Below are 23,480 nucleotides of genomic sequence, written 5' to 3'. Positions count from 1 at the left end.
AATGTATCTATGCTAATCGCCTCAACCACTCCTTGTGGTAGCATGTTCCACATTCTCACCACTCTCTGGGTAAAGAAGTTTCTCCTGAATTCCCGATTGGATTTATTAGTGACTTTTTTATATTTATGACCTCTAGTTTTGGACTCCCCCACAAGTGGAAACATTTTCTCTACGTCTACCCTATAAAACCGTTTCATTATCTTAAAGACCTCTATCAGGTCACCCCCTCAGCCCTCTCTTTTCTAGAGAAAAGAGCCCCAGCCTGTTTAGCCTTTCCTGATAACCTCAGTAACAACAATTTTCCAAACAAACCCAAAAGACACAGTCACGTTTCTAAAGTGCTCACCTGCTTACAGTAGAAAGGTGTATTTGCTGGGCCTTTGTAGCTAAACATTAACATGTTGATGAAGTGCACGAGGATGCTGGGTGCGGTTTCAGACTGAGACACGGTGAAGCTGCACCACTTGAAGATTATCAAGAAGACCAAGTAGCCAAACAGAGCAGTCAAGAAAATGATCTCTGGGATAAACTGCAGGAAAATGTTGTCAAGTTCCTTAAAGTAACTGAAAGTAAATGCAGAAATTCTTAAGTGAGTAAATCTGAATTAGTCATAATCATCCATTTTATTTTTTTACAGAATCACCATTAATCTGTTACTATGTGAAGAGAATGTTTTTGAAGTTGTATCTGTCATTACGGTCAATGTAAAGCTGCAGAAATCTATACTTTCAAAATTGTATTTAAGAAGAATTAATCAATAAAACACATTTCATTTCTAAACAGAGGGACAGATTTTTATCTTTGCCTGGGCATTATGCCTTGCATAGGCAGGGCGCAGAAAGGAAGATATGGTAGGGAAGATGCCATATTCCTTGCAGAACCTGCCGGATATTTCTTCCTTTCTTTAATTTCAATGAAAGGAAAATCCCACCCCCACCACCCCCACTACCAGATTTTCCTTTTTGCACTCCACCCAGGTGTTGCTTAATGCCCAGGCAGTAAAGATGAAAAGTACTCCTAGTGTCCTAATATCGGAACAGAGACTCAAAGAATATTTACTAGTCCAGCTAGTTCTCACCACCTCCAGTATTCTCTGTGCAATGGCTGAATCATTAATTCTTGATCTTCTCCATGTCCTTCAGTGGGACAATGAAAATGTGCTTTCTTTTGATTCTTCAAAGACACAGTTTCCTTATGTTTCTCTAACCAAAAAAATACTATCTTTTACTTTTGATGGTATCACTCTTAGGCCTTTTACGTCTACTGACGTTCTTGCGCTGCCCATCTCCTTGGACCTGGAACTCACTGTCTGAAAGGGTTGTGGAGGCAGGAACCCTCACAACATTCAAGAAGCATTTGGATGAGCACTTGAAATGCCATAGCATACAAGGCTACGGACCAAATGCTGGAATATGGGATTAGAGTAGACAGGGCTGATGGCCGGCGCGGACACGATGGGCCGAAGGGCCTCTATCCGTGCTGTATAACTCTATGACTATGACCTCAAATGAAACTCCAAGTAACATGGTTTCTGCTATTGTACCAAACACTTCGTTTCCTTTAAGAACATAAGAAATAGGAGCAGGAGTAGGCCACACGGCCCCTCGAGCCTGCTCTACCATTCAATAAGATCGTGGCTGATCATCAACCTCAACTCCATTTTCCCGCCCAATCCCCATATCCCTTGATTCCCTTAGAGTCCAAAAGTCTATCGATCTCAGTCTTGAATATACTCAACGACTGAGCATCCATAGCCCTCTGGGGTAGAAAATTCCAAAGATTCACAACCCTCTGAGTGAAGAAATTTCTCCTCATCTCAGTCCTAAATAGCCAACCCTTTATCCTGAGATTATGCCCCCTAGTTCTGGACTCTCCAGCCAGGGGAAACAGCTTTCCACAACTCTTAACTCTCAATAATGCGCAAGTCTAAGCCTTAAATACAGCTTCCATACGTTGGGATGCTATTCTAGCACTTCTCCCACAGGATACAAGAAAATGCTAGTTGTCTGATAGATGATTTCTCTCTCTCCTCTAGCCTCCATTACTCTCTCCATTACACTTATATTGTCTTTATTTTAGCACTGGTGCTAGTCAGTGCTCTGTCTAACTTTCCACTCATTTCTACCAGCTACAAATATACCATCTGTCAGAGTCTTCTTCCTCCTTACATCCCCACTGTGATGAAAACAATGCTAATCACATTTGGTTTGAAAATCCTGTTCGGTAGAGTGGGAGTCCTGCTGCACCTGTGACCTCTACACCTCAGCCTACCGGAGTATCCGGTGACAGAGTGGGGTCAGCTAATTTATATTTCTCCGGTGGTGCCCATGCCAATATGGGTGCAACTGGGGTGAGGGGAAGGTTAGAACGCAGAGGTTCAAAGCTGATCAGGGGGCAAGCCAGAGCAACCGGCATATGTCAGAATACAAATACCAAAGATAAAAAGAGATACATGGAGAAGAACAAAACAGAGACAACAGAAGAAGAAAACAAAATTATAGACATTGTGGAAAGCCTAAGCCCTGAAAATCCTCAGGACTGGCATCCATTGGTGCCCTCCAACAGTGACCCTGCCAGAGATCATGGGGCCAGTGAAAGGGAACCTCACTTGCATTGGGTAGTCGAGCATAAATGCCACTGCAGTCGCACCTCCGGCACCCACCTGTCCCATGCAGCTGGAAAGCCGACATCTGCCTATCATTGCCGGGGAAGGGGGGTGTGGGGTTGTTGGTAAGGGGGGGTGTTTGCTCAGAGCCCTTTCCCAGTCATGTCCCCTTTTGCTCTGTGTGTAAGGGGGCCGATGAAGATTTAAAAAAAAAGTGTACCTTTCTTCAGGGGAGCCAGGTTGCTTGTTTGACCTGAACCTCCCCCAGATGGGACCATCTCTATCCATCTAGAGGTCGGTATGTCTCATGTCTCTTGACATCCTGGCCTCCGGTATTACACCAGGTCCAGAATGAGCCAGGGAAGTGGGAACTCCCGGTGTAGGTGTTCCCTTCCAATGACTCCCTCTCAATGACATTTACCTTGTAAGGGGCGGGTGGAGGTTACACCCCTTACAAAGCATGTTGGAACATCCTGGAAACGGCGGAGAGCCAGCGCAACCAGGACCTTGCTGATTTCAGGTGGATTCCACCGGTATCCCACTGGAGTTATGGCAGGATATTGGCAGAACCCCCGTGGATTTTGGGGCCTAATGGTGAGGTAATACCTTGTTAAGTATAAAGGCGTGGACTAAGGTGAGCTGAGGAGGAGACTTGAATGAAAAGGCAGAACCTCCAGTGAATATGAGGAACTGTTCAGAGAAATAGGATAAAGATTATATTCAGTAGTATTCTGATTGATAATAATTTTGAGGGCTCTGTGCTATTGCTGTTTACTAAACCTTAAGCCTTTCTTTTTTAAGTAAGATTTTGTGGAATTAATATTTGTATGCAAAATAAAAAGTTCACTTAGTTAATACGTGCTCAGTATGGAAAGCACAGCACATCAATCAGAGCAGTTAGTTATAACTCAAATTGTGAATAAACAGAATCAGCATATGGTGCCAGTGTCCTTCATCTGGAATGGCAGATAATAAGTAAAAATAATTATTGAAAAATCTGTCTTATCAACACTAGGTGGAAACCATTCACCATGAGTATGAAACAACCTTTAACTCAGTGACACCACCAGCATTCTTTTCTCTTGGAGAATTTCTGTGCTGATCAAGGTAAAAGAGGTCAGTGCTGGGGAGTGAAACATTTTCCCACTTTTGTCACCCAAGGCAGGTAGTTCATGAAATCGGTATAAGGTCAAGCTCCTTCTACTTACCTCAGTACTGTGCCTCTAACCCTTATAATAGCATCGCTGCCCATTGTACCAGTGTGAAGCTTTTTCTATTTGAATCCTGCCATCCTTGTGACCTCTCAGAGTTAGACTGACAATTTATGTCCAATTTTGTTACTTTTCAATCCATTGCCCCTACAAACATATTTGGACTGTCATAACTCATTTGCTTGGGAATTTTCTTGGCATCAAAGGGTGGAGATTTTTGCTTAATTAGCCTGCGGTCAATTCAGATCTAGGCCCAAGAGATAAAAAGACAGCCTAGTACCCTTTGTGCAATCTAACTCCTCCCTCTTCAGAAGGAAATTATCTAAACAGGTAATTATTCAGCTGCTTTTTTCAAATAGCGCTTCATGATTATCTTCAGCTGTCCATAATTCATTTTTTAAAAAGTGTTTATAGACCAAGAGGTGAGAATTGGGGTAGAATGTCTGTGGTTGTTCTCCCGATCTCCCGCTGTAACTTCAGCAGAAGATCGACAGAAATCCCAGAGAAATGGCCACTTATTCCCGTTTTTCCAGCGTTTCCACTTATCTTTCACCAAAGTTACAGTGCAAGATTGGGAGAACCCCCATGGAAATTCTACCGCAGTATCTCCACTATAATCATGTCACCATTTCTCACCAATGTGTGAGATCACACTTTTAACTCATACAGAATTCCAATAATCAACTCAGAAACATTTACATCATGGTATGTAGATTTGAATTTGAAAATGCTGACTAAGAGCGTTATCAAAGAAAACAATCCCCATACATTCTGAATGAGCTCAGATGCTCTTAACAAGAAGTAAGAACCACAGAAAAATCAGAATTTAAGTGATTAAGTATAAGAGAAAGTTTAGACAACTGAAGCATAATATTCTTAGGCAAACCCCTCATTTTCTATCTGCTTTTACATATTGTAGCCAGGGCTGTATACTCACATGTGGTTCAGTAAACTTAGCGTGACTCCAAAAAGCATGTGAACAACCCCTAGAATGACTGACATCTTCATCTTGTAGGAGTTCAGGAACGTTATCTTATTTACAGCAATGTTCCAGATCTGAGAATAAAGAAGAATGAAGCTTAATGCCTGTGTTGATAGTATCATTAGATCTGGGCCATAAAGAATGTTTGGATGATGAATATACAAAAATGGATGAAAGCAGCAGTTTTTAATTGAGAAGCCTAGGTAAAGAGTCAGGTCCCAAAGTGCAGGACACTACCAGAATTGAAAGCAGTAGAAGAGATGAGGTAAATAAAGAGGCATTGTTTAGGTGACAGCAAAGTTAGGTTTTAAAAGGTGCTGAAAAGAATGAATTAGAATAGGAAATTAAAAGCAGGAAATGCTGGTAACAGTCAGAAGGCCAGGCATCTGTGGAGAGAGGAAGGTAGGGTTAAAGTTTCAGGTTGATGTATTTTCGTCAAGAGTTCTGACGTCGAGTCATCAACCTAATACATTAACCCTTCCTTCCTCTCTCTACAGATGTTGCCTGACTTGCTGAGTGTTACAAGCATTTTCTGTTTTTATTTCAGATTTACAGCATCTGCAGTATTTTGCTTTTTGGGTTAGAGTCACAGGGCGCTAAATTGGGCCATGTAGCTCCCGTTATTTCGACGCTTCACGGCCTCTCCGACATCCAAGATGGCTGCGTGACGTGCGCCAGACACCATCTTGGTATAGGAGTTAGTGCACGCGCTAATACTGGATGCTGGAAGCATATAAAGTAGGGAGAAAATGGCTGCAATCAGTGTGCAATGCTGATTTAAAGTGATACATACCATTTTCGACCTTAATGCTCAACTCAATGCACCGTCTTATCCCCGACCATCTAAAGGACCCCCCACCAGCGCTGTTTAAAGGGCCATGCAGGTGTTGCAGGTTAGTTGCTGGATTATTGCTTCTGGCTGCTGGAGGAGTAGGAAGTGTTTTTTGAAGCTCCCTATTCTTATTGAGAGTTCCTACATTACTTTTGAGAGTGCTTTGGCAAGTACTGCCTTACGGGTCGGAAAGTTACAACCCTGGTGGAACAACATTCCTGCCAACCATGGGCAGTCTGCTAGGGCTCCCATTGGGCATTGAGCATGACTGGGAGCATGCAGAGAGGCCATGCTCAGCAGGTCAAGCTGCGAGGAGATGGAGGACGAGGAGGCGCAGGGCACTGAGCAGGAGGCCCAACCAATGAGGGCCTTCCGGGATCAATTCTCTTACCTCAACATGACCGAGGAGGATTGCATCCGATGCCTGAGGTTCACCAAGGAAGCCGTCACCGAGATCTGTCAACTGGTGCGGCCACAACTGCAGCCTCAGAGCAGGGCGAGGACAGCATTGCCTGTGGCTGTGAAGGTCACCGTGGGACTGAATTTCTACGGCTCAGGGTCATTTCAGGCCTCTGCTGGCGACATGTGCAACATCTCGCAGTATGCAGTGCACTGCTGCATAAGGGAGGTCACAGACGCACTGTACCACATGAGGAACAGGTTCATCACATTCCCTCTCAACAGAGACAATCAGAACGAGCGAGCACGGGGGTTTGCCTGCATTGCTGGCTTCCCCATGGTGCAGGGTGCCATTGACTGCACACATATTGCCCTGCGTGCCCCGCACATCAACACGGTTGTCTTCATCAACTGAAAGGGCTGGCTACTGGGCGATAAGGGCTATCCCCTCACGACGTGGCTCTTGACACCGGTCAGGAATCCACGCATACGTGCACAGCAGGCCTATAATGAGAGCCATGCTGCCACACACAACATTGTGGAGCACACCATAAGCCTTCTCAAACAACGCTTCCGCTGCCTAGACTGGTCTGGAGGAGCCCTGCAGTACTCCCCTGAGCGGGTGGGCAGATTTGTGGTGGTCTGCTGCATGCTGCACAACCTCACCATCATGAGGGACCAGCCTTTGCCACCAATGACTGTAGAAGATCCTGAGCCAGAAGTGGAGGAGGAGGAGACTGAGGAGGAAGAGGCAGAGGAGCAGGAGGAGGGGGTGGAGCCGGAAGAGGAGGTGGAGGAAGACGCAAGGGTGCAGCAGGAACCACACGCCTCGTCTGCAAGGGCTGTGCGTGCTTGCCTGATCCATGCCCGCTATCAATAGTTGGAACTACATCCCCCAATTCAACAACAGTCCTACATTCCCCACCTTTCCCCTCCCACAAGACAATCAAATCGCCCTCCATCTGATTACACATTGGTGTCCCTCTCAGCTCATTGCATAAATAAAAACCACCACCAAATGCAAAATCAAACTCGCATTTATGGATTAATAAATGAAATTATGCAAACATAACAGAACTATTTACCCTTGTGCATTCCCTTAGTGCCTGTTGTTCGTGTGTCTTTACCTATCCTAGTGCTCCTACGAGGTGCTTCCCTAATGGCTGGAGCATGGGTGGTGGGAGGCTGCTGGCCTTCAAAGGAGGAATGTCCAGATGGCCTTGAAGGACGACCTTGATCAGCTCTGGGCCTGGAGGGCCCGTCTTCAGACTGCACCATCTCAGCATGGGCTGGAGCAGTCTGGCCTGGCTGGCCGAGAGGCAACAACAAGGGCACTGGCGGAGTGGCAGGGGTGGGAGCAGGAATGCTGTCGTCCTGAGAGAGGACAGCAGGTCCGACTGCCATGGCACCACTGCCACTCTCCCGGGGCGGCGCCTCAGCAATCCTGGGGATCGGCTGGAGAACGGATTGCTGGAGTGCTGTGATGCCCTGGAAGCCCCGTTCCACAGTGGTCCCCAGAGCCACGATAGCAGCAGTCTGAGCTTCCAAGGCAGCAGTCTGAGCTTCCAAGGCAGCAGTCAGACCTTGGATGGCAGATGTTTGTGCTGCAATGGATGCTGTGACATCAGTCATCAGACGCTGCATCATGGTGGGTTCCACGGATGCGCTGATGGAGGTGACCACCCGTTCCATGTCGGAAAGGATGGGCTCCAAGCTCTGCACAAAGCCCTGCGCCAAGTTGGAGCGGGACTCCTCCATGCCCCTTCTCATTGTGCGCAGGCTTTCTGGCAGGCTTTCCAGTGCCCCAAGCATTTGTTGGTGTACGCCCATCAGCCGTCTTCTGTAGCCTGGCCCATCGAAATCCTCATCTGACTTCTCTGCAGCAGAACTAGTGAGCGACCTTGCCCTCCGGCGAGCTGGCACCTGTGGTATCCATTCCCTCCACCCTGGCTCCTGCGCACTTGTGCTTGGTGTCTCACCACGTGCAGATCCCTCCTCTAACCTAACCTCTAAAGGACGCACAGTGTCAGTCTCTGAGCTGGTGGAAGCAAGTGTTAGATCGAGTGACGGTGTGGCTTCAGTGTCCTCCTCCTCCTCCTCGGGTGCTGTCACATGTTCTTGGGTATCTGCAATGACAAAGGGAAACAGGTTGAGTTGTGGAGTGGGGAGAGGAGCAAGTAAGAGGTGTGTGCTGATAGCATGTGCAGCACATGAGTAAGAAAAGATTATGGGAGGAGGGAGATGTGAAAAGGAGAAGGAGCATTAAATATGCAGAGACCCCCTTGACTGGGACCTTCAGCGTGGCATGTTGTGACGGCTGCAGCAACGGCCCGCCCAATGATCCACAGCACTGTCTCTTCTAGGGGGGTGAGGATGTGCAGACGTGCCTGTCCAGCCTCAGGTCCCTCCTGCTGGTGGGTGTTGTACGCCACCTTCTCCTGCAAGACAGAGGACAATGTGTCAGTGAGTGTCCTGCAAGGTGTGTGGATGATATGACTGTCATGGTCGAATAGCTGTGTGACTTGTGAGTGGTGGTTGTGTGGCCTGCAAGTGTGGTACTATGTGCGGGTGAGATGCCGCATTGCGTATGGATGGGCAGTATTTGTTGGTGGGTGGGTGACGGGAGGCGTCGTGCATGGAGTATTGGTGCAGTTGGTAGGATGTGCCACACGACACTTGCATTCACTCACCTTGACCACTCATGTCAAATCATTAAACTTCTTCCGGCACTGCACCCATGTGCATGGTGCAATGCTCCTAGCATTCACCTCCTATGCCACAGCCTGCCAGTGCCTGTGCAGCTGTAGTCTGGAGGGTCTCCGGCCACCCTGCGGGTACATGCTTGCCCTCCTTTGGTCCACGCCTTCCACCAGGGCCTCCAGAGCATCGTCCGAGAATCGTGGAGCCCTCTCTCTTGCAGGTGCAGCTACTCTCATGGCCATTCTCCCTTCTCCTACTTGGCTGTGTATCTGCCATTGGAAATGTGCCTGCACCTTTAAGTAGTGCAGGCTGCTGATGACGTGCGCTGTGCACGCCCCATTTCCAACTTCCTCATTCTCTGTGCAGCCTCTCAGCAGCGAGGGCTGCGCTTGCTGCATGGAAATTTCATGGTAAGTAGCAGGCAGCACGAAGTTCACGTGCTGCCTGCGTAGGGTCTGTCGGGTGTGGGGTGGTAGACCATCCATCGCCCAGAATGGACCCTTATCCAATTTCTCCCCCAGAGTCATAGAAAGTTACGGCACAGAAGGAGGCCATTCGGCCCATCGTCTCCATGCCAGTTAGAGTAGCAGATGGAAGGTTAATCTTGATTTTAAGACAGTAAGGTTGCAGGGAGGAGGAAAAGCATATGGAATGGTATTCTTAGAGCTTAGGAAAAACAAGAGAGGACAATTCAGAGAAGCAATCATCATAGTAGTAATATTAGAATAGAGTGATACAAGAAAGGTTTTGATGGAGGGACAGAGGTTGGAGCCTGCAAGAGCTTAATGCCACTTACTGGGTCAATGCCAAATGGATAGGGTTTTCCTGAAAACACTCCTAACACCGCAGGATTCAACTGGAGCATGGCTGACTTCTGTAAAGTTTCATTACTGAAAATAATTTGTAGACATGAACATCATCAAATTCAATATCTGACCCTACAGCTACTAAAAGTACATTAGCACAGCCACTTTGAAGCCAATTGTACTATTTTCACAATATTATACTTTCACATTTGAGTTTTACAAAGGTTTATAAAAATATTCTTTTAAAATTGTTATGATAACTGATAGAACCATGGAACTATATAAGTTTAAAGCACAGGAGTGCATTTGGTCCATGTGACTGTGCTAGCTCTTTGCTAAAGCAAAAATATATATAGCAATGCAACTATTTGCTCTTTACCTGTATTGCCTGAACTGGATCTTTAGTTTATAATATTTCTGTGGTGTTAAATTCAGCTGGTTATCTTAATGTTAAGTTAACAGAGATGAAAGCAGATTGGTTGTCATGGTAATCTGAAGTGGTATTTAGCTACCCAAGAGGGAGTCACTTCTGTGACATACCAGCATCAAAACTGTTGTTTATGCACATTTCTGTAGCTTTGAAACAATGGAAGTCAGTCGGTTGAAATGGCTAAAAATTAATAAGCACAATACACCATCAACAAGGTTGAGGGGTGATCTAATTATCAGTGTTAATAGCCAGTTATTTTCTGGGTTAATCAAGCGTGGAGAGATATGTTATTTTCTCACAGTTCTAAGAGTGGACCCAACAAGGGGACCTTAGTGATTGACAGCTTAGCCGACTGAACCCTTGACTTAAGGCAGGTCGCAGAGAAATTTCTCGCTCTCTGTCTGTGTGTGCGTGTCTCTCTCTATCCTTCTCTATCTCCCAGACCAAAATGAGCTATGAGGTTATCAGAACGTTGCTTACATTTTAAAAGTCTGAATCAACTGGCTTTGGAACAGCTTAGCTTGAAAAACGGCCTATGCCTAAGGTGTTAAGTAAGTTTGCCCCTTTTTTTAGGAGCATTGGAAATTGATTGATCTCACTGTGAAAACTGTATTCTTTTTGTTCACGTACTTTAAGCAAAATAAACCAGTTTGTTGGCTTGAAGTTGTGCCTGTTCTCGATAAAATGCATTTCAGCCTGCTTTTTCTGAAGAGAGGAGAACGCATATGGTGGCAGGTGTAATATTTCAGTCGTTGGTCTACAGATCAAGGGTTCCATTTGTGTCATGCTATTGATTAACAAGATATTTGTCCATAAAGGATGCAGGAGATGTAGGTCTGCTAACGGGAGTGATTGGTGATGCTGAACCTGAGAAAATATTTAACTAAAGTCCAAAAATCGTGACCACAGTATCATAGGAACATAGGAATGGAAGTAGGCCATTCAGCCCCTCGAGCCTGTTCCGCCATTCAATGCGATCATAGCTGATCTGTATCCTAACTCCATCTACCTACCTTGGCTCCATATCCCTTAATTGGCTAGCAAAAATCTATCGATCTCAGCTTTAAAATTATTAATTGTGCTAGCATCCACTGGTTCTTGTGGGAGAGAGTTCCACACTTCTACCATCCTTTGCATGAAGAAGTGTTTCTTAAATTCTCTCCTGAATGGCCTGGCTCTGATTTTAAGGCTTTGTCCCTTTGTCCTAGACTCCCCCACCAGCGGAAAAAGTTTCTCCCTATCTATCCTATTAATTTCTTTCAAAATACTAAAAACTCCCCTTAACCTTCTATATTCCAGGGAATATAAGCACAGTTTACGTAGTCTCTCCTCATAATTTAACCCTTAGAGCCCTGGTAACGTTCTGGTGAATCTGCACTGCACACCTTCCAAGGACAATATATCCTTTCTAAGGTGCGGTGCCCAGAACTGTACACAGATGTGGTCTAATGAGGGCTTTGTATAGTTGTAGCAAAACTTCCTTCCCTTTATATTCTAGCCCTCTAGTTATAAAGGCTAACATTCCATTAGCCTTTTTGATTATTTTTTGTACCTGACGACTACACTTTAGTGATCTGTGTACAAGGACCCCTAAATTTCTTTGGACCTCCACTGTTCCTAGCTTTTCATCATTTAAAAACTATTCGGATTTATCCTTTTCTAGTCCAAAATGGATGACCTCACACATATCTGCGTTGAAATCCATCTGCCACAGTTTTGCCCACTCACTTAATCTAACAATGTCTCTTTGTAACTTTATTTTCCCGTCTACAATACTTACTTGCCACCAATCTTTTTGTCATCGGCAAATTTGAATATATGGCTCTCTATTGTATTATCTAAGTCATTAATAAATATAGTGAATAATTGAAGCCCCAGCACAGATCCTTGTGGGACAACACTAGTCACTTCCTTCCAATTCGAGTACATACCCATTATTCCAACTCTCTGTCTTCTACTGCCTAACTAATCTCCTAACCAGGTCAATAATTTGCCTTCAATTCCATGAGCTTTAACTTTAGCTAACAGTCTCTTATGTGGAACCTTATCGAATGCCTTCTGGAAGTCCTTATAAACTACATCCATGGGCATTCCCCTGTCGATGACTTAGATACTTCCTCAAAAAATTCAATTAGGTTCAATCAATTTTAATTGCCTTTGTAAAAAAAATCAGTTTGTTGATCTATGAGTAGGTTTCACGCTAATATGCAAGAATCCTTATACAATTCAAGAGCTTTCTTGTGTGACAAACTCACTTCCAAGGTCCATTTGGCTGGAACATAGCTCTGACATTCCAGGCTGATCCAAAAAGGTTGAAAGCTTTTGAGAAGCAGTCATTGTATATGAGACCGGTGTAGATTGAGAAGAGTCCCATTAGCAGAACAATGTAACGTCCATGACACAAAATGCTTAAAATCTAAACAAAGTAAAGATTATTTCAATCTAATTAATGAAATGCAAATAATGAAATGATCCAGTTCAACATTACAAATATTATTAGATTTATTATATTTATTTTTTTATTAAACCAGATAATTTTAAAACATTGTACAATCCTACCAATTAAAATATTTCAGATCACTTTAATCAATATTTAACAAGTTATTACAGCAATTAAATATTTGAAAACTGTGAAATTAAAACTGATTACAAATTAAAAATCTAAAGATTTTAGATTCTGACTTCCCATAACAGTGTGATAGTGTGGCTGTTGGTTTTTCTGCTGTGTATACTTCTTTCTATTTTATCATTTGCCAGGATGATTATTTGGTGAAAGAAAACACTTACCTCATTATTCATCTTTTTGTTTTGATGGTGTTTTTCATACAAGATCAACCCCAGAGCCATTATGGCCATGATTAGTCCATGTCCACAGTCACCAAACATGATGGCAAAAACAAAAGGGAATGTGATGATGCTACAAGGGGCTTCAAGGGGACAAAAGGACAACTTCAGTACATGAACATTGTTAATCAGTTGTAAACAATTTTACAACACCAAGTTATAGTCCAGCAATTTTATTTTAAATTCACAAGCTTTCGGAGGCTTCCTCCTTCGTCACCTGACGAAGGAGGAAGCCTCCGAAAGCTTGTGAATTTAAAATAAAATTGCTGGACTATAACTTGGTGTTGTAAAATTGTTTACAATTGTCAACCCCAGTCCATCACCGACATCTCCACATCATTGTTAATCAGCACAGTGTTTAAAAAGCAATTCTTGAGGTGTGTCTAAAGAAAAAAAGCTTGTGTTATATAGCGTATTTCACATCCTCAGGACATCCCAAAGTGCCTTACAGCCATGAATTACTTTTGAAGTGTAGTCACTGTTGTTTTGTAGGCAAACATGGTAGTCAATTTGCACAAAGCAATAAGATGAATGACCAGTTCATCTGTTTTTAGTGATGTTAATTGAGGGATAAATGTTGGACAAAGCAACACCCCTGTTCTTCAAATAGTGCCATGGGATCTTTTACATCCACCTGTGAGAGCAGATGGGGCCTCGGTTTAAAGAAGACACCACCAAGGATGCAATATTCACTCAGTGACAGCCTAGATTATGTGCTCAGACGCTGGAGTGGGGCTGGAACCCACGACCTTCAGACGCAGTGATGAGAACGCTACCACTGAGTTGATACAAAATAATCAGATCACATCTGCCAGACAGGCTGTTTGTGGTCTTTTCATAAAGCTGTCATCATGTTAATAACAATTTACAAACCTAGAAATTACTGCTGATAGGTGAACACTTAACAGATTTGTATGATATTCCTTTGCCTACTATTTTAAACATTGACACCAACCTGCTTATTTTAAATGGTTTAATGTCTCTGCTAAAATAGCAGAAAAAGGAATGTTATACCAGCTCATTAAGTATTCATCAACTAATATTAGCAATGGTAATTTCTTGGCTACAGGAAATAACCTGGAATCATTTCTTCATCACAGAGGAGATTGCCGTAAAAAAAACTGCGTTAAGTTGCATTTATATAGCGCCTTTAACCAAAGCAACATCCCAAGGTGACTCACCACCTGACTCCCCAAAGCCTTTCCACCATCTACAAGGCACAAGTCAGGAGTGGATTGGAATGCTCTCCACTTGCCTGCATGAGTGCAGCTCCAACAACACTCAAGAAGCTCAACACCATCCAGGACAAAGCAGCCCGCTTGATTGGCACCCCATCCACCACCCGAAACATTCACTCCCTTCACCACCGGCACACTGTGGGTGTGGTGTGTACCATTTACAGGATGCACTGCAGCAACTCGTCAAGGCTTCTTCGACAGCACCTCCCAAACCCGCGACCTCTACCACCTAGAAGGACAAGGGCAGCAGGCACATGGGAACAACACCACCTGCACGTTCCCCTCCAAGTCACACACCATCCCGACTTGGAAATATATCGCCGTTCCTTCATCGTCGCTGGGTCAAAATCCTAGAACTCCCTTCCTAACAGCACTACGGGAGAACCTTCACCACACGGACTGCAGCGGTTCAAGAAGGCGGCTCACCACCACCTTCTCAAGGGCAATTAGGGATGGGCAACAAATGCTGGCCTTGCCAGCGACCGCCCACATCCCATGAACAAATAAAAAAAAAATGGGCATAAGCGAAACAGGTGCCGAACGAGGAAGGACGTTTATTTTAATTCGTTCATGTGATGTGGGCGTCGCTGGCAAGGCCGGCATTTATTGCCCATCCCGAATTGCCCTCGAGAAGGTGGTGGTGAGCCGCCTTCTTGAACTGCTGCAGTCCGTGTGGTGACGGTTCTCCCACAGTGCTGTTAGGAAGGGAGTTCCAGGATTTTGACCCAGCGACGATGAAGGAACGGCGATATATTTCCAAGTCGGGATGGTGTGTGACTTGGAGGGGAACGTGCAGGTGGTGTTGTTCCCATGTGCCTGCTGCTCTTGTCCATCTAGGTGGTAGAGGTCGCGGGTTTGGGAGGTGCTGTCGAAGAAGCCTTGGCGAGTTACTGCAGTGCATCCTGTGGATGGTACACACCGCAGCCACAGTGCGCCGGTGGTGAAGGGAGTGAATGTTTAGGGTGGTGGTTGGGGTGCCAATCAAGCGGGCTGCTTTGTCCTGGATGGTGTCGAGCTTCTTGAGTGTTGTTGGAGCTGCACTCATCCAGGCAAGTGGAGAGTATTCCATCACACTCCTGACTTGTGCCCTGTAGATGGTGGAAAGGCTTTGGGGAGTCAGGAGGTGAGTCACTCGCCGCAGAATACCCAGCCTCTGACCTGCTCTTGTAGCCACAGTATTTATGTGGCTGGTCCAGTTAAGTTTCTGGTCAATGGTGACCCCCAGGATGTCGATGGTGGGGGATCTGGCGATGGTAATGCCGTTGAATGTCAAGGGGAGGTGGTTAGACTCTCTTTTTGGAGATGGTCATTGCCTAGCACTTGTCTGGCGCGAATGTTACTCGCCACTTATGAGCCCAAGCCTGGATGTTGTCCAGGTCTTGTTGCATGCGGGCTCGGACTGCTTCATTATCTGAGGGGTTGCGAATGAAACTGAACACTGTGCAATCATCAGCAAACATCCCCATTTCTGAGCTTATGATGGAGGGAAGGTCATTGATGAAGCAGCTGAAGATGGTTGGGCCGAGGACACTGCCCTGAGGAACTCCTGCAGCAATGTCCTGGGGCTGAGATGATTGGCCTCCAACAACCACTACCATCTTCCTTTGTGCTAGGTATGACTCCAGCCACTGGAGAGTTTTCTCCCGATTCCCATTGACTTCAATTTTACTAGGGCTCCTTCGTGCCACACTCGGTCAAATGCTGCCTTGATGTCAAGGGCAGTCACTCTCACCTCACCTCTGGAATTCAGCTCTTTTGTCCATGTTTGGACCAAGGCTGTAAAGAGGTCTGGAGCCGAGTGGTCCTGGCGGAACCCAATCTGAGCATCGGTGAGCAGGTTATTGGTGAGTAAGTGCCACTTGTTCGCACTGTCGACGACACCTTCCATCACTTTGCTGATGATTGAGAGTGGACTGATGGGGCGGTAATTGGCCGGATTGGATTTGTCCTGCTTTTTGTGGACAGGACATACCTGGGCAATTTTCCACATTGTCGGGTAGATGCCAGCGTTGTAGCTGTACTGGAACAGCTTGGCTAGAGGCGCAGCTAGTTCTGGAGCGCAAGTCTTCAGCACTACAACCCGGGATGTGTCTGGGCCCATAGCCTTTGCTGTATCCAGTGCACTCAGCCATTTCTTGATATCACATGGAGTGAATCGAATTGACTGAAGACTGGCTTCTGTGATGGTGGGGATATCGGGAGGAGGCCGAGATGGATCATCCACTCGGCATTTCTGGCTGAAGATGGTTGCAAACGCTTCAGCCTTGTCTTTTGCACTCACGTGCTGGACTCCGCCATCATTGAGGATGGGGATGTTTACAGAGCCTCCTCCTCCCATTAGTTGTTTCATTGTCCACCACCATTCACGACTGGATGTGGCAGGACTGCAGAGCTTTGATCTGACCCATTGGTTGTGGAATCGCTTAGCTCTGTCTATAGCATATTGCTTCCGCTGTTTAGCATGCGTGTAGTCCTGAGTTGTCGCTTCACACTTCATTTTTAGGTACGCCTGGTGCTGCTCCTGGCATGCTCTTCTACACTCCTCATTCAACCAAGGTTGATCCCCTGGCTTGTTGGTAATGGTAGAGTGAGGAATATGCCGGGCCATGAGGTTACAGATTGTGCTGTAATACAATTCTGTTGCTGCTGATGGCCCACAATGCCTCATGGATGCCCAGTTTTGAACTGCTAGATCTATTCTGAATCTATCCCATTTAGCACGGTGGTAGTGCCACACAACACGTTGGATTGTGTCCTCAGTGCGAAGACGGGACTTCATCTCCACGAGGATTGTGCAGTGGTCACTCCTTCCAATACTGTCATGGACAGATGCATTTGCGACAGGCAGATTGGTGAGGATGAGGTCAAGTAAGTTTTTCCCTCGTGTTGGTTCGCTCACCACCTGCTGCATGCCCAGTCTGGCAGCTATATCCTTCAGGGCTCAGCCAGTAGTGGTGCTACCGAGCCACTCTTGGTGATGGACATTGAAGTCCCCCACCCCGAGTAACATTCTGTGCCCTTGCTACCCTCAGTACTTCCTCCAAGTGGTGTTCAACATGGAGGAGGACTGATTCATCAGCTGAGGGAGGGCAGTCGGTAATAATCAGCAGGAGGTTTCCTTGCCCATGTTTGACCTGATGCCATGAGATTTCATGGGGTCCAGAATCAATGTTGAGGACTCCTGGGGCCACTCCCTCCTGACTGTATATCACTGTACCACCACCTCTGGTGGGCCTGTCATGCCGGTGGGACAGGACATACCCAGGGATGGTGATGGAAGAGTCTGGGACGTTGGCTGAAAGGTATGATTCTGTGAGTATGGCTATGTCAGGCTGTTGCTTGACTAGTTTGTAGGATAGTTCTCCCAATTTTGGCATACGTCCCCAGATGTTAGTGAGGAGGACTTTGCAGGGTCAACTGGGCCTGGTTTGCCTTTGGCGTATCCGGTGCCTAGTAGTCTGTCCGGTTTTATTCTTATTATGACTTTTGTTTTTAAGCAAGATTGTTTAACTGTGTGGCTTGCTAGGCCATTTCAGCTTCAGAGGGCAATTAAGAATCAACCACATTGCTGTGGGTCTGGAGTCACATATAGGCCAGAGCGGGTAAGGATAACAGGTTTCCTTTCCGAAAGGACATTAGTGAATCAGATGGGTTTTTATGACAATCCAGTAGTTTCATGGCCACCATTTCTGATACTAGTATTTTAATTCTAGATTTTATTTAATTAATTGAATTTAAATTTCCCCAGCTGCTGTGGCAGGATTTGAACTCATGATACCGCATTACTAATCCAGTAACATAACCACTATGCTCCCATACCCGATGTTAGGAAGGTAACTGAAAGCTTGCCTGAAGAGACAGATTTTGAGCTGGTTTTAAGAAGAAGAAAAAGCTGGAAAGATGGTGAGGATAAGGGAAGGAATTCCAGAGAGTAGGGCCCAGGTGGCCAAAGGCTGTCCCTCCAATGGTAAGGTGAAAGGATGACAGATGCATAAAAGGCTAGAATGAAGTGCTTGGAGGGAGCTATGGGGGATAAATTGCTCATTGTGCCCATTTTCTGGGCGGGAGCTTCATTTGAATATTAGTTTGGGGACGGGATACCCTGCATAATGTTCCTCATGTTCTGGTGTGCAGGATGTTGAATCTTAATTATACTCATGTGAACTGATTGTACAGGGTTCCTCGGCAGTGGCATGTGCACAGAAGTTAATTTAAAGGACTGTAATGCTTCAGTAAGGATGTTGCATGGCACTTCGTAACCAATTAATTACTTTTGAAGTGTAATCCCCATTGTTCTTATGTAAGCAAATGCAGCAGCCAATTTGCACACAACAATGAGATAAATGATCAGATATTAGCCAGGAGACTTCCACTGTTATTCTGCAAATATCTCTTGTGTCCATTTGAAGCTGCTGACTCGATTACAAGAGCGCTACTGAATTGAGCTGACATTTTAGCATTTCAGTCACCTCAACCATTTTTCTTCACTTTTTTCATGCTGGTATTAGGTTCTCCTGATCCTTTAGCCCCGAACTTTACGAGGAGGTGGGGAGGGAGCAGGGGAGTGCGGGGGAAACGCTCATTTCCTGCCTGGCAGCCGGCCAAATTGTCAGGCTGACCGGCTGCCGGGCGGGAAAGCCAGTGGCAGGAGGCCACAGCCGAGGACCCTTGGTGTGGGATTTCAGAAGTTAAAAGTGGCTAAAGCCGTGAAGATTATTCAAAGGGATTGCATTAGTGAGCCAAGCTGACTGGCTTGTGGTGTTGATCTGTCACACAGGATTAAGGATCACAGGATGTCTCTTGTATTATGAATTATTTCAGGTGATCACTATTGGTACTAATTTCTTTTGCTGATGAATTGCCCTGTTTATACTGCAGATCAAATCTGGTAACATTTGCACTGGTCAGTGGCTAGAATTAAAATGGTGGACCCAATGTAAGTGTTGATGGGGGCAGCCATTCGATTGCTCCTAGCAGCGCTTTGCCATGAGAGACACTTACGGAATTACCTCTTCCAATGGCACTGACACTGGATTGTTTGCCCTACAGCATTGTCTCTGATGGTGCTCTTGTAAAGGGGTGTGACACAGGTGCTGAACCTGACCGATGCACTGATGGGTGACACTGGTCCTGACACTGCCCTTGACATTAACACCATTCCAGCTGCTCCATACTGTAATTTTTCCTATTTCTTGCAGCATCAGTCAGTGGAGGACTGCCCCGTTAAATAGGGCTCCTCCAGCTGACAGGCCTTACTGTGCATGCGCAGTCCGCAGAAGTTAAAAGTTTGGCAGCGGGGAACCCGGAACAACAGGTAAGTGGATCCAATCAGCCTACGATTGCGTGCGGAGCAGACTGATTTCACCGGGCACGTTACCCACGCGCCCAATCGATCCCCCACCGCGAACCCGCCGCCATGGTAATATCGGGCCCCTTATGTCCTCTTCACAACTTACTTTCCTACCTACCTTCGTGTCATCAGCAAATTTAGCGACCATACATTCGGTCCCTTCATCCAAGTCATTGATATAGATTGTAAATAGTTGAAGCCCAAGCACTGATCCCTGTGGCACTCCACTCGTTACATCTTGCCAACCTGAAAATGACCCATTTGTGCCTACTCTCTGTTTCCTGTTAGCTAACAATCCTTTATCCATGCTAATATGAGCACTGGAGAAGGGTAATAGTACATACATTTTAACACCACACAGGAAACAATCACCTGATCTAAAAGCACAAGTCTGTGAACACCGTATTTACTGTAGCTATTAATTCAAATGTGGTTCAGTCAGTTATTTAATTACAAATCTAGCAGTTCAGTCACATACAATTTGGCTAATCTGTGTTTACATGACTGGTGGCACTATACAGAGAAACTAGTTAAAATTAAATGTACTCCCCTCTGATTTATAACAAAAGTGCTTTTGCATAACAACTTGCTAACTCATCTCCATAGTACAACAAACAAAAGTAAACACTGTTACATGTTCCCATTCACCATTTTCCCACAAACAGCAATTCAGCCCTTACTCAATTTGTGACCAGGTTGTTGTGATTGTTATAAAATATAACAACTGTTGCAACTAATGTAATTTTATACACTTGTGCTGCAACCATCTACTTCAAATTCTTTGATGCTGCTGATTCTGAAGGTCCATTTGAAATCCTTCTTGGTCCTGTTCATGTTCCTTACACAGAAATTTAACAGCCTACAATTTGATTTGTTTTTCTCCATGCCTTTTTTTGTGGCTGCATGTCAAATTAAAATGCTTGACTTTCACAAAGAGCTGTAATTGGGGCATGTCTTTCTTGATTTTGTATTAATGCAGTACTTATTTTTAAATAGATTAAACTGGTAAAATAATATGAATACCGTTTGGGGAGATTTTCCAGGCTCTGCACCCAGGGACACAAGATCGCCCAACTGCAGTGAATATCGGAAATCAGGCAGCTCGGAGTGCACGCCTTTAAATCAATGGAAAGTCAATACAGGTGTGCACTCTGGCCCACCGATTTTCCAATATCTGTTGCACCCAGGTGATCCAGTGCTTCTAGGTGCAGACCCAGGGAAATCTCCGTGCACACTCCGACATGGCAGAATGACAGAGCTCCTTCATTCCACTTAACCATTCATTTTTGAGATCACAGGCCGATTTTAAGTCGCTCCACTGGGTGGGAACGGGGCCGTAGTGGCCCCGTGGTGTATTTACTGCCTCATTCCTGTTCCGTTTCTGCCGCAAGCGGGAGCCTCACTTAAGTATTTAAATCTGGGCCATCTGGCCCCCAGCGCCATTTTCAGGGCAAAAAGCGAAGTGTGCTCAGTGCTGGACCCGCCCAGTACTACTGGAGAGTACAGGTATGAAACGGCATTTGGAAGGATTATTTAAAACAGGTACTCACCTGCAAGTACTCAGAACATTGGAATCTGTTTGCAATTCAACTGGCTGGATCTTCTCAGAGGTTTGAGCCTTGGAAATCATGGTAAAACTACTTTCTTCAGCTTCAAAACCTTCAAGAAGCCCAGGGAGGAACTGCATAATACCAGCCTCCCCAACCCCCGATGCTTGCCCAACCCCAATGTCTCCCTTCCCGTCCCCTTATGTTATAAGAAAAAAATGGTAAATGCTGGAATAAATTGTGTATTCAGCATACTGGGATGTAATGCTTTCCGTGGCTAACCTGTCTGAACACCAACGACACCTTTGATTGGTGTGGTCGTCTCCTAGCCTAATATATGCTATGCGATTTGAGAACCTTTCACTCACTCACCTGATGAAGGAGGTAAGCTCCGAAAGCTTGTGATTTTCAAATAAAACTGTGGGACTATAACCTGGTGTTGTAAGATTCCTTACATTTGTCCACACCATTCCATCACCGGCATCTCCACATCATGGCTACTATCGACACCACAAACTGCCGGCTCACAGTGGAGAGGATCTCCAAGAAGATCGCGCATATCGACACAGACATCAAGTTTTTACAGAGCTGCAAGAAAGCAGACAAGATCCCGAAAGGACGACAGATCATGAACCCACTCAAGTCCACATACAACTCGGATTACGCTGAGAGACTCTGCCGTCGTACCTCTCGCACACTCCGCAACCATCTCGTACACCAACTCTACAGCAGACGCCGCAACCTCGAAACCAAGATAGAGTCCATACTCTCAACCTGTAATCAGGACACAGCAGACCAGCTACGATATACCGCCAAACAGACGAAGCAATGGAACTACGCTGCCTACATGAAAACCAAGAGCAGGAAGCTTGAGAAACTCGGCATCACCACCAGCATCAACCAAGCCTCCCCCGGTACTACGGCTGCAAACACAGGGAAGTCTATCATCAATTTGTCCGACCACACCCTTCAATCAGATGAAATCGAAGTTCTCAGCCGACGGCTCAATTTCTGCCCCACCACCAAAATGGACCCCATCGGTCTCGCGGCGGACACAGAGGAATTCATCAGGAGAATGAGGCTCCGAGAATTCTTCCACAAATCCCAAGATTTCAGCAGCGAACCCAATGAGACAATCAACGATCCGGAACAGCAGACAGAGGGATCCGCGGTACAGCAACCGAAGAAGAGTCAAACTGGACTCCTCCGGAGGATCGCTGCCCTAAGCTTGACATGTATGCTCAAGCTGTCAGGAGATGCGTCAACGCCAGATTCATCAGCCGCACTCACAAGACAGTCCAGAATGTCATCCGAGCACAACGCAACGCCATCGACGCTCTCAAGACCAACCGCAACATCGTCATCAAACCAGCGGACAAAGGAGGAGCCATCATCATACAGAACAGAATGGACTATTGCAAAGAAGCATACCGACAACTGGATAACCAGGAACACTACAGACGGTTACCGGCAGATCCGACCAAAGAACACACCCACCAGCTCAACAAACTGATCAAGACCTTCGATCCAGACCTTCAAAGCATCCTACGTGCTCCCCGCGTGGGAGACTTCTACTGCCTCCCAAAGATACACAAAGCCAACACACCCGGACGTTCTATCGTATCAGGCAACGGAACCCTGTGTGAGAACCTCTCTGGATACGTCGAGGGCATCCTGAAACCCATCGTACAGGGAACCCCCAGCTTCTGTCGCGACACTACAGACTTCCTACAAAAACTCAGTACCCACGGACCAGTTGAACCAGGAACACTTCTCACCACGATGGACGTCTCGGCACTCTACACCAGTATCCCCCACGATGACAGCATTGCTGCGACAGCATCAATACTCAACACCAACAACAGCCAATCTCCAGACGCCATCCTACAACTCATCCGCTTCATCCTGGATCACAATGTCTTCACCTTCGATAACCAGTTCTTTACCCAAACACACGGAACAGCCATGGGGACCAAATTCGCACCCCAATACGCAAACATTTTCATGCACAAGTTCGAGCAGGACTTCTTCACTGCACAGGACCTCCAACCAACGCTATACACCAGATACATTGACGACATTTTCTTCCTATGGACCAACGGCGAAGAATCACTGAAGAGACTACACGATAACATCAACAAGTTCCATCCCACCATCAAACTCACAGAATTAGTTTCTTTCTTGGACACACGAATCTCCATCAAAGACGGGCACCTCAGCACCTCACTCTACCGCAAGCCCACGGACAACCTCACGATGCTCCACTTTTCCAGCTTCCACCGTAACCACGTCAAAGAGGCCATCCCCTATGGTCAGGCCCTGCGAATACACAGGATCTGCTCAGATGAGGAGGAACGCGATGGACACCTACAGACGCTGAAAGATGCCCTCGTAAGAACAGGATATGACGCTCGACTCATCGATCGACAGTTCCGACGGGCCACAGCGAAGAATCACATAGACCTCCTCAGAAGACAAACACGGGATGCAACCAACAGAGTACCCTTCATTGTCCAGTACTTCCCCAGAGCGGAGA

At 45.9% G+C, this 23,480-nt stretch overlaps 1 protein-coding gene across 1 annotated transcript in view; it reads right to left on the bottom strand.

The window, feature by feature from the left end:
- The window catches only part of LOC137334220 (V-type proton ATPase 116 kDa subunit a 1-like), a 117,996-nt gene that overhangs the window by 29,121 nt on the left and 65,395 nt on the right, over positions 1-23,480 (bottom strand). Inside the window, exons 11-15 of the mRNA XM_067998829.1 lie at positions 12,753-12,892; positions 12,221-12,381; positions 9,526-9,619; positions 4,754-4,872; positions 347-563 (exon numbers count right to left, since the gene is read on the bottom strand). Coding sequence (XP_067854930.1) covers positions 347-563; positions 4,754-4,872; positions 9,526-9,619; positions 12,221-12,381; positions 12,753-12,892 — 731 coding nt within the window. The remainder of the gene's footprint in view (positions 1-346; positions 564-4,753; positions 4,873-9,525; positions 9,620-12,220; positions 12,382-12,752; positions 12,893-23,480) is intronic.

Source organism: Heptranchias perlo, chromosome 2, assembly GCF_035084215.1.
Source record: "Heptranchias perlo isolate sHepPer1 chromosome 2, sHepPer1.hap1, whole genome shotgun sequence".
NCBI lineage: Eukaryota > Metazoa > Chordata > Chondrichthyes > Hexanchiformes > Hexanchidae > Heptranchias > Heptranchias perlo.
This window is presented reverse-complemented; position numbering and strand designations above follow the sequence as displayed.